Below are 16,735 nucleotides of genomic sequence, written 5' to 3' on the forward strand. Positions count from 1 at the left end.
GTCGTTACTCCCGCTGCTGCTGTTTGCGCTGAGCAAACACACAAAGACGCGGCCGAGTGCCGCGGGACTAGTTCGTTAGGCCGAGACCCACAAAACTTGGTCCAACATTTACCTATGAAAATCAAAGTGAGCTCTGGGACGAGCCAGCAAGCAAGCAAGGCAAACAAAGTACGCTCCTTGAATTTCTATTAAGCCAACTAACTCAAAAGTAATTGCTAGCTGCTTCTGCTGTCCGTGTAGCAATTGCACGCATCCACTCACTACACGTCGCTCTACTTTGTCTACTTTTCCCACTCCCTTTTCGGGGTTTAGTCCTAGTGGTCCTTGTGCTAGCTCTCTGCTGGTCATCAATATGTGCGCGTTAATGGATGCCTAAATAAATGATAACTTCAAATTACGATTGCTGGCGCCCCAGCAGCAGCAACAGCAGCAGCAACAGCAACAGCAGCACGTACTGCTAAATACATTCTACTTCGCTGCAGTTTCGAGCCAAAATATTTCCACGTGTTTTCACTCGGGGCCTGCAAGTTGAGTCAACTTCCCGGCTGCTTAGTTATTTTCAAAATACCTCGCATAGCCAGAGAAAATGTTTTGCTATTTTCACAGCAACAGCTTTGTCAAAGACAGATTTATATCTGAAGACAGCAGAGAGGTATCTACACTTCGATCACAGTCTATTTCCCTCCGACAACATGTCGGTAACTGGGTTTTTGGGGATTCTCTCGGTTTTTTGGTTTTGCCATTTTGCTGTTACGCCACACGCTCCACCTCAAGGCAAGTTTGCGCTCTGCGGTTTTAGCTGCCATCGTAGTATATGTTTGTGTTGCGGAAGCAGATCATTAATTTTTAATTTTAACATTTTGTTATACACTTAAGCGAATTTCCTGAGCACTCGTGCTCTAGCGAAAAGTTATGGGCAATCAAATGAAAAATGCATTGAGAATATATAAACAAACAAAAAGAGTGGCTAAAAATATTTTGAACAACACATCATCTCGAATAATTGTGCTAATTGTGACCATTTAAATGCAATTAAATACGCTGGACATGTGCTTGACTTTCGACATCGACATCGACTTCGATTCGATTCGATTTGGAGAAACAAATCGCCCAGGTCGCCCTTAGGTCATTTGGCAGTTGAAGGGTCTGGCTGCTTAACAAGGTTAACACAACACGCTAAGCAGCTGTCCAAGATGCCTTCGTCGTGTGTTCACGTCGCAACCTCGGTGCACTTGAGGCGCAATCGTTCAACGTGCTGCCAAGCAGCCAGCTAGCAACTTGCAGCATCGCAGTGTTGCATACAAATTGCTCTCGCACACACCGAAAGTTAATGTGTATGTGTGTTTGTGTGTGTGTTTGTGAATTCAATGTGGTTGGAATACTTGGATTGTGGCACGTGAGCTTTTGAAATGTGTAATGGACATTGCTTAATTCCATATTCTATGCTATTCAATGTTGGTTGCAACTTGATTTTATGCAACTCAGGCATCATCATAATAGCTCATTATGTTTGTTGGCTGGCTGGCTAGCTGGCTGCAAAGGCGCATGGCCAAAAATTCATTAGCTAAAAGGTGGCAAAGCGTTGAAAATTAAAGAGCACCGAATTTCGAATTGCCAAAACGCTGAGAACGCTGTCTTTTTGACTAGACGCTAATTGATTGCCTCAATTGCCGCAATTGATTTAGTCTAGTCCCGTCTAATTGATAGCCACAACGTGCCACAAGAGCACAAACACACACAAATACACAGAAAACATTTTCATTGCGGCTATTTTCGAATATATAAAACACGCGGCGCAGCGCAGGTGAAGAGCATCAGGTGAGAAGCGGCAGGTGAGCAGAAGCGCCAACATCACAATCACAAAATGATTTAATAGATCATTTCGAGCGCATCGATAAAAAACGTAAATTAATTAAGCATTTTACATATGCTAGCGATACATATCTATCTCTGCATATAGCATAGATGATTTATAATCTACAACATATGCCTGCCGCCTTTGCGAAGAAGAATGACTTTGCTCTTAAATTTCACAGACAATATTTTTCATATAGCATAAGCATATACATACATATATTTATAGCTGCATCAGGTCTTTATACACTTCCCTCGAGAGTGTTGTAGTATTCAACATTTAATATGTGACAGTTCTAATATATTGAAGTTAAAGTTGAAAGAGTTATAATTAGATATAATTTATCATTTCATGCATGTTCTTTAGATGCTTCAAAGAAAGTGTTTTAAGATTATCACTCAATATTGAAATTGTGAACTAAATTTACATTCGAATTAATATACTTTCCATAATATATTTTATTGTATAATATCCAATTAGGGTGTTTAATCGTCGTCAGTATTTTGCAGACCTTTCTCGTTGTCTCTGGCTATTTCTATTTTTTGTGCTTTTTTATTTTTGTTTGAAAATTTTCGTACGTTGCGGTTTATTTTTGGGGCGCCGAAAAGAAGTGCATAACTTGGCCACGCTCCAACGACCCACGCAAATAAAGAAAATGCTACTGTGTGAATATTGTTATATTGTCTGGGCATAAAATATTAAAAACCCATTTTTTATGAGCGCCAAGTGGTCAAGTTTACAAAAAGCACAAAACCAAATTTAAAATAACATTTATACCTCTACAAATATATTATTAAAAGCGCACTAGTTGCCTTTCCGTTTGTTTTTATTCTTATACATTTTCTTTTTTTTTTTTTGTGTATTTTTTTTATGTCTGTGACAAATTTTAAAGCTCACAAATAGCAAACAGGGAATGGCGAACGGCGCCTTCTCAATAAACGTGAACATATAGTCGATTTATATAGTTGTCGCATAAATCTTGGGCCGGATTAAACGATATCATGGCGTCTTAATGTGGCAAATTGTAGTGCGACCATTCACAAATCGCTTCTATAATTATGTACAAATAAATATACCTTTTACCTCTTGTCCACATTGTTTATACGTGAAATTCTTCAACGCTGTTTCCGGTTATTTATAAATAAATCGTAAAAATTTATTAAGAACTTCAAAAGAGATTGCACAGAGCGTGCAAAACACAAAATATGCCATAAATCTTAAACGTCGCTGTAGCTTTTGGCCTTTTGTATTAATATTATTGAAATTCTTAAAAAAAAATCTGTCCGCTTTTAACATTTGATTTGAGTCAAATTTAATTGCTTTTCTTTAAGTAGGTTGTTGTTGTTGTTGTATATCTTAAAGCCATTAAATTTGTCCCAAATTTAAAAAACACAGATACATGTTGCAAGTAAATAAAATACAAAATCTGCAATCCAATTGTAATCCCATGTCGTTGGCATAATTCAATTAATAAACCATTACCCAATTGTACACTAAAAACATACGGCAACAACTAATAAAAATTGCATTATAAATCCGAGCAGTAAAAGCAAAAATATCACTGACGAAATGCTGCCACATTAATTTGCCACATTTCAAGAGGCGGCATAAACATGAATTATCTTCTAATGGCATGCAAAGGCCGAATGAACACGACACAGAAGACACAAACACATACAAACGGCAGAATGTGTCTCTAGCAAAACATAAATTCATAATTTTTCATTAGCGCTTAGATACGTCTGCCAGCAGGAGGAGGAGCAGGAGGTAGGCGGCCATTAAAACGTCGCCAACTATTGACTTATGACCAACAAGAGGCAGAGGCAGAGTCACAGAAGCAATGCCAACACAAAAGCGCGTCGTCTAATTATATAGCAACCATGTCCAGCGCCCAGGCGAAGAAAAAGCAGGAAGAACTTACAAAACGCAAACATGAAAATGAAATAAAAACGTAAATATTATTTTTAGACTAAAGAAAGAAGGGAATCGTCGAGCCAAAAACTTTCCACCAATGTGGAAGAAGATACTTTTAGTGGTTTACTTCTTCAGCGGAAATGCGGCACACACACAAACACAAACTCTGAGAGTGCTTTGAGATTCATTTAATGCCTTGTTTATGGTATATTTGATACGAGGGCAGCTTAATGAACACACGTCGTATACGTAATGGATACAAATTGAAACTTTATTTACCATTCACAGCACAGCAGCTAATCGAATGCAATTGGAATACGTACATATAGGATTTTTTTAGATTTTGTTATCTTTTCGGTTTTTGCTGCAAATTGTCGCACAAATATTTGCAATTCAATTGCAACTGAATATCAAATCAAATAAAATGAATTTAAATGTAAAGCATCGTCGTCGTCGTCGCTGTTGTTGTCCATGAGAGATCACCAAACACTCACTGTGACTTACTCGCTCCCTTGCTCACGCTCACACATGCTTTCCATTTTCCATTGAAATAGCAAATGCCAAATGGCATGAAAAATATTCAGGAAATTGGAGCAACAAGAAAAGCGCAACAGCAACAACAACAATGCCAGAGGCATCACATTGTTGACTGTCGACAGACCGACAACAGAAAAGAAAAAAATATAATTTATTTGCTCGGCAAAATGTTAAACATTCTATAAGTTTTGTGTACAATTCTTGGTTTCTTATTTTATTCGTTTTCTTTTTTTTATCCGTTGTGTCAAAGTTTGTCGCAGAGCTAAAAAACCAATTGCAGTTCAAATGGTCCACACTCGAAAGTTCAAATTGCAGAAGCACATGTTAGGGAGCTACTCTTAAAAACTACTTAGGACAAAATGAAGATTCAATTTACAAAAAAAAAGAAAAACGAAAAAGTTAACACTTACAGCGCTCATGCTAAGAACTTTCTTTCTTTTACTTTTCGCCCCAATACCAACATAAACTTACCTAAAACGAAAGAAAAGAAAACAGAAATCAAAATATTGGCTACTATAGATAATATCCTTATATGCGATAATATCATGCAAACTTCTGTATTGTTAAAGCTCTACACAGCTGTTTGTTTATGCTGCCGTTCATGTTTTAGTTTATTGGACATGTAAATAAACAACACAGCTGTAGAAATGCCACAAGCAAACAAGCGGAAATCGACAGTCTAATGATTAAGAATGGAAAGTAAATAAATTTCTGTTAAAAATACAATGAATGCATGCACAACTATAAATAATGATTCTCCAATGTGAGTCAAAACAAATAAAAATAAAAACGAACTAGCAGCAGCTCAGTTAATAGAAAACTAAATAATAGATTTGAGTTGGAAACAAACACAAGCGATTGAAATTCAATTAGTTGAGTTTCATCTGTAATGGAAGAAGGTGAATATAGAGTGGTATTTTTATACCCGCTACCCATAGTAGGGTAGAGTTGCTGTGATGTGGTATATTTTGTACTTTATGGTATGTTTCGAATGTAGTACTTTATCAATAAAACAAATATAACCCTTGGTGTATTTATATATTAATTTGGTATATTTTGAGACTAGTACTGTACCAAATATAACCCTTGGTACATTTTAGTATTTTTGCAATATATTAATTTGGTATATTTTCATAATAATACTGCACTGTTTTGCTTTTATTAAAATATTATATTTTGTATTATACTTCATCGATATACCCTTGGTATATTTTAGTATTTTTGCGATATATTAATTTGGTATATTTTCATAATAATACTGCACTGTTTTGCTTTTATTCAAAATCGGGAAAGGGTATCTCACAGTCAAGCACACTCGACTATAGCTTTCTTCATTGTTTTTATGTATATCCATAAACGCAAAATAGTTTAAATTACTTTAATTTGATTTCCATACCGATAACTTAGCTTGTAAGCATTTAAAATATTCTCGGTCGCTAGCCAATCTATGAATCACAAACTAATTAAATATCAAACAATTTTTTCACACCATTTTATAGTTGCTTCCTCTCTCTTCTCTCTTCGCTCTATCGCTCTCTTATTCTCTTCTGCTACAGCAGGTCGAGGAGCCATTTAATAGTGTGTGAAAATTAAAAATTCCATTTACAACAGAGAAAACTAACACACCCAAAAATAAAGCATAATATATGTATGTAAATTGCCTGTAACGTGGTGTGCTATATATGGCTATTATTGTTGTTGTTGCTATGACGGTATCGTCGCTAATAAACCGCTTATCTAATTTGTTATAACTTTGTTGTTATTTACCTATTGTGGGCCCGACAAACAAAAAAGCAAACACAAAAGCTTTAGAAGCCCACACACACGCACACACATACACTGGCAAACATTTAATCTAACACACGCATACACTGCAGCGTGGTTATCTAAAATCGTTATATGGCATGTTAAAAATCTGTGTAAATTGTTATTGATTTTTACGGCAGCCACGGCTTAATGAGCGCCACACACACACACAAGCAGTTGACAACAGCATGTGTGGCAGGCAGCTACAACAAAGCAGAGTAGCAAGTGAAAAAATCAAAATGAAATGCAGTTTATTAATTAAATTGATAAAAATTTATGACGCTTGCCCTTCTCAAGTGTGTGTGAGAGAAAGAGCAAGATTCAAGAACACACTCAAGTGAGCGGCAACTTTAACTTATATTTGTACCCTGTAGTTGCAGTTAAAAAAGAATGCTATGTGAGTGACAGCTTAGAAGATTTGAGCAAACAAAGAATGCTTAGTTAATAGAAGTTCGCTAGAATAGTTATTGTAACACTATTAATGATTCATTGTGATAAGAATAATCTTATATTACAATCTAAATTACTTTCCAAAAGAGATTTTACCAAACAAAAGCATTTGTCTAAAAATTATTATTATCTAAATTGCTTAATTAAAAGATTTGTCCAAACAAAAGTATTTATCCAAGATTATAAACCTTGATGCTCAGAAGTTGCTAAAATTTGGGTTGAGAATATCTTATCAAGAACATCTTTTGTAGAACAAATCATAATTATTGATTCAAGTTAATGGACAAGAAAAATCGAAAAAATGACTATATACCACCTATATAATTTATAAATCTTAATAATCAGAAGCTGCCAAAAATTTACCATTGATCCAAAAATAGCTATTTCAAATAAAATATAACAATTTGAATTGATAACAAGAAAGATAAGATTAATATATCAACATTAATAGTTTACTTAGTATTATGAATTATAGAGCTTGATACTCGGAAGTTGTCTAAATTTGGCGTAGATCCAAAAATAGCAATTGGTTAATGAGTCAATCATTGATATGACGAATGAAAGATTCAATGATCATAAATTTATCTTTATCTCAGGCAAAGCCACTTTACCTTATAAAGCGAAACAAATCTATAAATTTGGTTTAATGTTCAGTATTCATCGTATCAATAATTTATCAACATAAAATGCCTACTCTTTGAATAGGGTATCTCCGCGTTAAGCATTTGCAAATCTCACAAACTCTAGCTTAAATGTAAATGTATGTACAACTTTAACAATCAACTGATGTCATCAGATCGTAGACCAGCAACAGCAGCGTCGGTTCATTGTCTGCTTAAGAGCACAGTACTTCAAGTAGCAGAAAGCAACAACTACAACTACAACAGTGACAACAATGAGAGCGACAACAACAAGAACAACAACAAAATGTAGGCAAATAATGAACTGTGCACTGTGCTCAACAGCTCATGTGCCTGAAAAATGTTAGAAAATATTTATCTTTTGCACGCTTAGCTACATCATCTTTGCGCCTATTTAACACAAGTTTTGCATATTTGATTTACATGGCAATTACCACGCGCCCTAAGAGCGTTGACACTTGGCTGTCATATCGCCAGAAGATCGCATCCAATCGAGGGAGGAGGGAGACGGAGACGGAAAGGGCCACCCAAAATAGAAGACAAACGTTAAGCAATGCCAAACACGACAGCCAAGATAAGCAAATACTTAGTCATTTATACACTTATGTACTTGTCGCTTTAATACTTGTACTTATAACAAAAGGGCCCCCAAACCAAAGTCAGCCAGCGAGCAGCATTCTCTCGTCTATTTGATGTGATTTGATGGCTTTCAGTTGGGCAAAGTGCCAACCAGAAAAACAACAGCGCACCGAGACTCGATGTCATTTGGTACGAAATGAAATCCAAATTAGAAATATTTTCAAAACGAAAAGAAACAAAATAAGAAATTGCCATTGCTGCGCCAGAATATTTGAATTATGCTGCAAAACATGTGTTGGCTATAGATGCGTTTCATGTTTGGCAATCCGTCAGATACGCGTGCTCCGTTCATTCTGAGTGATTTTTTTGCTTAAGCAAAGTGGCAAACAGCATGAAATCAAATCAATATGAAAACTACTCACAAACGTTTGTTTTACACTACATTTCTCAAGCACTTTGCCCACTGGCAATCTTTGTGGTTAGCATTTCGTTATTATTTATATAAAATTGAAATCGAATTGCAGATTAAAATTGCATAGAAGTGGCAAAACCTGCCCACAGCTTGGCCAGCAAGCAAAAAGCAATCAAATTGATTTCACATTAAGCCCCGTCGTCAAAGCGTAAAAGCAAACTTAATCTGCATTAAATCGCATTTTATTAAAGCCCCTTTTTTTTGCTGTGTGTTTAAGCTCACTTGATTTCTTTAAATTGCAAACAAAATACAATTTCACACTATTAGCAATTATATTTGGCAATTAGTATGAATTGCAGCTCAAGTCGAGCTGTCGGAATTTACAAATAAATAGCCCTAGGTCTAAAATTCCCCAAGTGTCAACAGGTTAGCACCCATTATATATGTTACACTTGCAGCCCGGCTTGTTTGCATAGCCCACATCATAAGTAGACTGCAAAATAAACAGCATGCATGCATATTTGCAATGCTAGAGTGCACAGTGAAATTTCTTGAATGCTCTCTTACCACTTGCCACATACCAGCAGCAGAAGGCACATAAAGAGGTAATATTGGACAGTGCTTGACCAAAAAAAAAAAAAAAGGAAAGAAGAGCAAAAGATGGCACTGCATTATGCAAAAGCAACTTTAACTTAATTTAAAAGAGCCACTGAGTGAGCCAAAAAGAGACCAAGGAGAGAGACCAAGTAAAAATCGCTGGCAAAGATTGAATTCACGCTGCACAAAAGAAACAAATTCCAGTCCGGACGACGTCCAAAGAATGCACAAGGAAATGCTCAGCACTGGCGCAAGTGGTGGAAATCCTCGGAAAATCCACGTGGCGACGGCCGCCAAAGACAAATGTGGGTCGCAAGCGTGCAAAGTGCAACAACTCGCACGCACGCACACACACAAACACACACAAACACACACAAAAGCACAGACAGCAAGCGGCAGAATGCAGACGGCAAACAACGAGGGTGTCTGGGGGAAGTTGCATGGGGCACCACCACCGACAGATGGTGAAAAGATGCAACTGGGGAGATATGCAACAGTACGAAGACGACGACGACGACGACGACGACACCGCACGCGTCGGAAAATACGGAATACGGAAAAACAAGCCAGCAAAACTAAACTAGATTCGTTCTTTCTTTACATTTCTTTTCTTTTCTTTTTTTTGATTTTGGCACTTGCTGCCTGGAGTTGCCTCGCTTCTTGCTTGCCACTTGCCCCGTTTAGTTGCCGTCGTCGTGGTCTCAAGTTGACTTGCTGCTTGCACAGCTTAAGTGAAATTTAATGATATTTTTACAGGCCAACTTTGGGGGTTTTTTCTTCTATTTTCTTTTTGTTTTTGTTGGTAGCAACAACAGGTGGCAATGGCCAATTCTCGTTTCGCATTTCCTGCTGCTAATTTGTTAAATTGAACAACTAATTTTATTGTGCAGCCAACAAGTCACTGCCAAAGAGTTTCGCTGTCTGTTCTAGTTGTGTCTAAGAAATAAAGCTTCAACAAGTGAAAATTCTGTTAGAAATATTTGTGGTAATAGTCAAGTTATTATAATTGCATATTTTGCAATTGTGGTAGGCTAAAAGCAGAAAATTAATTGGGTCTTTATATAAACAAAATTGTACATTAAAGTCATTTATTTATTGTAAAGAATATATTCTATTATTTCACCATTCACTATTCCAGTAATTATTTTGGCTTGGGGCGTTGCATTATTTTTAAACCATCCAGAATTTTGTTAAATTATACATTTCAAAATGGTTTGAGACTTAATTCGGAATATAAAATGTGTGTCTTTATTCATACCGCTGTTCAAATTGTTCTAGTCAACAAAGATGGCGTAGATTCTATGGTAAAGATCCTTCTGATATAATTATTATTCAATTAATACTTTATATTTATTATTTATTGCAATTATCTCTTACCACAATTTATTTCTTAGTTTAGTTGAAGCATTATTTTTAACTCATCAGCTAATTTTATTCTTTCACATTGATTTATTTAATTTTATTTTCGTTTAAACTTGTATTATTTTTAATACATGCAGTAATTTCTCAAGCTAATCCAGTTTTAAGCTCCAAGCAACCTCTTATTTTTCGCAAGTGTATTCACATGTTGAGCAACCTGTATTCTCGTGTGGTGCTCATTATGCGTGGGTGCTACTAATGAATTGTACTAGACGCAACAACGAGCCACACGATGATGTAGATGATGATGATGCTATTGCTGTTGATCTGCGCCCACAGTCTAGAATCATCATTCATTGCGATTATGGGCTATTGAAATAAATTTGTAAGGAAATGGCAAATGGCACGACACAAAGTCTCTTTCTCTCCCGTTTCTTCTCTCTCTCTCGCTCTCTCTCTCTCCTCTCCCTTCCAGGTTCCCCTCAAGATTGTGTAATCGAGAATCAGAGCTGGTTCTTGTTGGTTACAACTGAAATATGTTTAATGTGCGAATGCACTTAAAAACTGCTGCCAGGGCAGACTTTAAATGAGTCTTCAGTTGGCCATTGAGCACAGCACAAAAATTGTGTCATACTCGAAGGGGAATGAGTTTGGCTGGCACTCGAGAGAGCGTAAGCGACTGGGAGTTTCAAGTAGTCAGCTATATAGTAATATTTGTGTACTTGTGCACATGTCGTGACTGACAGTCTGACTGACGGACTGACTGACTGACTGACCGAAATGAGAGTCGCGTGGGACTCCATTGTGGTCCCCATTCTCCCTCCCTTCCATAACTTATTAGACACACTGGCTCGAAACAAGCTGACCTGTCATTTGTCGAGCTGGCGAGCTGACGAGCTGACAAGCCAACACACAAGTAACAAGCTTATTTATCTAAGCTTTGCATTTGTTGTTTGTGCTTGTGTTTGTGTTTTGTTATTGTGCCATCATCGCTCCACGCTGCTCACTGCTTCAGTTCTATTTCTCGCAGTGCCGCACTATAAAAATATCGCGTCAGTTTTCGCAAGAAATCAACAAAAAACCACACGAACGACGTTGCAATAGTTAAAAGCAAAACAAAAATTAAATAAATAATTAGATTGTTTGGTTTCACTTGTTTTGAAATACAAGCGTGACGCTTCTTGTAATTTGAGCAAACACAGCGTATGAAAACAAATCCAAAGTCGCTGTTCGTTTCAATTGAAATTCATTTTAGTTTGAAAATTTATGTGAAACTTTAATGAAATTCACATTAAAATAATAAACAAGAGGAGTGAATACTTTTAAAGAAAATTCAGATCAAATTATTTTAAATGAAAAGAAAATAAAAATATTGAAAGTTACAAGAAATGTTGATCATCTCAAGTTCGAAGTTAAAGGTGCAAAAATTCATTAATGTGAATTTTTGACAAAACAAATCTAATTTAAAGGCAAGAGGAATACATATTTCAGAAGAAAGCTTAGCTGAAATTAAATTGTTTTAAAGAAAAATTCAAAAACAATAATATTTTAGTCATATCGTAGTAGCTATATATTTGATATTTATGTATATGATCTTTAACAAAACTAACAAGAATTCACCGACTTAAAGAAAATGTAGATTAAATGAAATTAGTGTAAAAATATTTTATCATATTTCAAATGCATAAATTAATAAGTTGCTTTCATCACTCTCTGTTGTCAAAACCCCTCCAAACTCTACTTATAAAACGCATTCCGTTAGTCGCAAGTGAAGTAACCCTCCTTTAGCTATATTCATTAGCAAATTTGATCAATTTGAAATTTATATAAATCTTTGACTAAACCAATTTGAAATAGAAACAACGAGAATTCACTGATTTAAAGTGTATGAATATTTTTGATCATTTTTAAAATGCAGAAATTAATCAGTTGCTTTTATCCCTCTCTGTTGTCAAAACTCCTTCAAACTCTATTTATAAAACACATTCTAGACGCAACTTCCGTTAGTCGCAAGTAACTCCGTCAAACCTCGAACCAGAAAGTCAATTACAAATGCATTTGCAATTGCAGAAGCAAAGTGCAGCGATTGGCAACAGCTGTTGCTGTTGGAAATAACTGCCAAGACGACGGCAAGCCAAAGTTTTCGCCCGCCTTAACCACATGATCATCATATATAGTATGGTATACTTGGTAATAATGATGATGAAGTGCGTGTCTCAGTGAGAAGCGCGCGCTTAGCGTGTTTAACTATTTGTTGAAATACTGCGACAGCCACCGAGCCACCCAATGTGACATGCTTACCAAAATCTATTTAGCATGCAAAGGCGGTCGCCGTCGTCTCTGTGGCAAGAAAAAGGAACCAAGCAAGTGGAGAGAGAATGGCAGGAAAAGATGGCAAGCAAGGGCAATGCTAATGCTAATGTCAACGTCAACGCACTTTTGCTTGGCCAAAAAAAAGAGAGACAATGCCGAAGTCAAGAACTGGAAAATAAAAATTTCATAAATGCCTGTTGAATGGGGAGAAAAGAAGAAGGAGGGTTTTGCTCTTGACTTATTGTCAAAGTCAAATGCATGAATGAATTTATGGTGCATTTATAAAAATGACTTATGAATGGATGTGTGTGTGTGTGTGTGTGATATGGTAATGGATATGGAGCTGGAGCTGGAACTGGTGTCTGTGGTAAATGTGGGGAAGACATCTGTTGCTAAATATTATATGCTCATAATAATCAGAAGAAGTTTCGCTGCAGATTACTCACCCACTTTAGAGAAACCCACACATGTGAGCCGGCTTTTGTTTTGCTGGCGCGTTCGTGTTAAGCAGCTTTCTCGTTGAATATATATATGTTCTTAGTTTATGTTTTTGAAACTTGTTTTTTTTTTTTGTTTTCTGTTTTGTTTTCTTTGTTTTTATCTTCTCGCGATAAGGGTGAACACACAACTTGTACTTATAAATAATAAGTAGTTGTAGTATTGTGAAGTAATTGCGCCATAAACGAAATCAAAAACGTAAACAAAATATAAATACGAACAAAAAAACACGGTCACACACACCACACCACAGCACTGAATAATAGCCGAAGAAATGTATTGAACATTAAAGCTTTAACCCAATGCTATTATAGATATGCAAATTCAGCACAACTCTGGGCACATATATATGTATGTATATAGACTATACAGATATACTATATCTATAAGTGGCCATATACTTTTCGTATAGCTCTCGGATTGGTGTATTTATAGAGAGCGACCAGTTTTGGGTTAACACTGAAACAATTTCAATTTAAATCGAATAATTGGCAAAGATTTTGACTTGAATTACTTTTCGAAATGGATTGCTAAAGGGTTTTAAGTGGTTTGCTTTTCGCGCATCGCATTTATTCTCAATTTTATTTAATTATATTTATTTGATTCTTGTTTTGTATATTTTGTTTTATGCGCTGTTGGCTTGTGAGGAGCTAAACGACACTGCACACGACACACGAACGTGCTGGTGATGAGGGGGCGGGCGCCTGTAAGAATCGAAAGAGAACAAAACAATTTCGATATAAGACAGCAAGTCGGTATATATTCATATATATATATATAGAGTATACTATTATTTTGTGGGAAAATTCGGGATACATGTAGTATAATATAGATGCAAGCATAAGCGCAGCTAAGCTTAGCTAAAGAAGAGACAGAGAGAGAGATAGAAGAAAGATAGAAGACAGAGGACAGAGAGAGAGAGAGAGAGGAGACAGAAGACAGAGAAGGAAGAGAAAATATAGAAGACATGTATATATTGTGTTTGTGTGAGCCAAAGAAAGACTTGAAATTGGTTACATTGAAATAGTTTTGGCTCGGAAAAATTATCAATACAAAAAGTTGACACAAGTATTAGCTGCGGAAAAGTTGGTGAAACGAAAGAAAATGTGTGTATGAAAGCAACAACAGATTTTACAGAGACGCTTTCGCATTGTATGAGTGTGTGTGTGTGTGTGTGTGTATTGAGTGTGGGCGATTGCACATTTAACGCATCGAGAATGGGACGGGAAAATATGCATGTACAGTTATAAAGATAGATCCAATAATTTATTGTGAAAATGACATAAAAATTGCTGTATAAATGTTTTGGGGAAACATTTCAAAATAACCACAAAGATACAAGTGAGGGGGAATCCGTACAGAGGAAGGCAGGAAGAGTTAGACAGAGAGAAATATAGTAGAGAAAGAGAGAGTACTAGAGAGAGAGAGAGAATAAAAAAATAGAACAAAAATTCACAGCACAACAAGCGCATAAAATAGGGAAAATATATATATTTGTAGTATAACAATATATCTGTTTGTTTTGTTTTTGATATACAGAAATAAGTAAATATATATGTATGGGTATAGGTATGTGTCTGTGTGTGTGTGGATGTGTGTTAGCAGACGTATTGTAGTTTTTTTTTCCATTTATTAAATGTTGTTTCATTATTTGGTTTTTATGCAGTTTATTTGTTTGATCATCGCTTTTAATTTAGTGGTCGTGTGGTTTACAGTTGAGCGCATAAGCAAAACAATCGAGTAAAAGTGTGTGAAAAAGTTAATTTAAATAGATAAGTACGTATAAACAATATAATACAGTAGTTCCCAAAAGAATTATTGGTTTTGTATGATGTGTTTGTTTTTATAGAGCTGTTAATACAGGATGTCAGTAATAATAGGTAATAATATATAGATTTAAAGATAAAGTACGTATTGATTAACATTGTACATAATATTTTAATGTGTATATCAAGGTCTTAACTGACATGCAAGCATACAAATGTAAACATATTAAATCAGTTTTATTATTAATCAAGTAGAACAAGTTTTTTTTTTTGAGCTCACTTTAATTTAAACTTGAAATTCACAAGCAGTTGAAACACAGTTTCTCAAGTAATTTCTATTCTTTGAAATTCTCCAGAAAATATAAAAGCTAAAATTATAATTTATGCTTGTCACAAATTCCATTCAAAAATAGAACGCGAAACAATATCAAATCCACGGGTCCCCGAGGACCTATCTTCACACCAGGCAATTGTACTATGTATAGAAATGTATAGAAATCACATTCGGCGAAAAAAAAGGGTTACGACAAATCACACGCTCGCTCTCCTCACATCCCCTCTCCTCTTCTGACGTCAGACGTCACAGGGAAAACCGACAAATGCAACCCTAATTACATATCCAGACTATCCAGTTAAGGTCGGATCGAAAGAGCACCCCAAAAATTTCGCCCTAGCAACAACATCTTCAAATTGTCAACGCAGTTAAATTTCAGAAGCAAAGTCGACAGTGAAATACGCTGCTTTCAAGGACGAACAAAAAACGTTAAAAAAAGAAATGGGAATATTTGAAAAATTGAAACACTTTCGTAGAGAATTATACCCAATAGGATCGCAGAGTATCATTGGTATCAATCGTATTGTGTTTCTCAAACAGCTGTCGTTTCATTTTCTTATCAATCAAATGCACACACACACGTATAAATTCCACGGAAGATATTTTAAAACCATACGGCTTATGTTTGACATTTACGTGCGCCGTGATATAAACACGGCACGGGGGGCAGACAACGATAATAATTGTGCGGGGTGAAACGGAGACCATCAAAGGCTGACCATAACATCCCCGACGCGACGATTCGTCAATGTGTTTATTATTTTTACTGTGGTGGGGGGCAGGGTGGGGAACAGTGCAAGGTCTAGCACAAATCAGTCAGCATTAGCTAGCCACAAAAATATGCCATAATGTGACAGGGGAAATCATCATCATCATCATCAGCATCATCAGGATTCAGACACACAAAAATTTGTATTTGCATATTTCAACACCTTAACAAATTGGCTCATCAGCGTCAAGTATTTAACACTAGGCCCAAGTTAGCCCCCCATTAACCCCCCTTCTCATACACATAATGATCGATCATGTCAAATATCAATAAATATTTATGCAGACAGATGCTCTGCATGTGTTTATTATTGCGTTCAGTTTTGAACATTTAACAGCGTGAGCTGATTAGCTTTTATGTTTAACGAGCGCTGCGTAGAGCCAACAGAAATAAATACAAATGAGAAAACATATACATAAAATATTATACATTGGATGTATCTCTTTGGATACACGATGTTTTCAATGAAAATATCACTAGAAATTATTACTATAGGATTTCTAATACGATGTTAAACGATTAATATTAGCAATTCTTTTTGTAGAACTTACCAAGTAAACACTAAGTAACAGAGCTATCAGCAGACTGAACAACTTTGAAAACTTTACTAGAAACTCTTGTAGGTCTTAGGCTCAATCAAGGCTCCCTTTAGGTGCCTCTCTGTCATTAACTATTTCTCGCACTCTCTCCCCTCTCTTTCGCCCGCTCTATCATTAATTTTGATGGCCAAATACATGAGCTCAACCGGTTTACAATTGACGAGCAAAGCAACAAGCCTACGAAGAGCAATTTATTTCAAACATTAGAGCCAAGTTCAAAGCGCCTAACAATCACGCCACAAAAAAAACAGCGAAAGAATAAGAAAACATTAATCATATTCAGAGGCAAACAATCTGAACGTTGTA

At 36.0% G+C, this 16,735-nt stretch overlaps 1 protein-coding gene across 1 annotated transcript in view; it reads right to left on the bottom strand.

The window, feature by feature from the left end:
• LOC133837474 (polypyrimidine tract-binding protein 1) overlaps positions 1 to 16,735 on the bottom strand; it is a 166,688-nt gene that overhangs the window by 145,290 nt on the left and 4,663 nt on the right. The window contains 1 exon segment of the mRNA XM_062268250.1: positions 4,717 to 4,777. Coding sequence (XP_062124234.1) covers positions 4,717 to 4,725 — 9 coding nt within the window. The 5' untranslated portion in view covers positions 4,726 to 4,777.

This window comes from Drosophila sulfurigaster, chromosome 2R, assembly GCF_023558435.1.
Source record: "Drosophila sulfurigaster albostrigata strain 15112-1811.04 chromosome 2R, ASM2355843v2, whole genome shotgun sequence".
In the NCBI taxonomy this organism is placed as follows: domain Eukaryota; kingdom Metazoa; phylum Arthropoda; class Insecta; order Diptera; family Drosophilidae; genus Drosophila; species Drosophila sulfurigaster.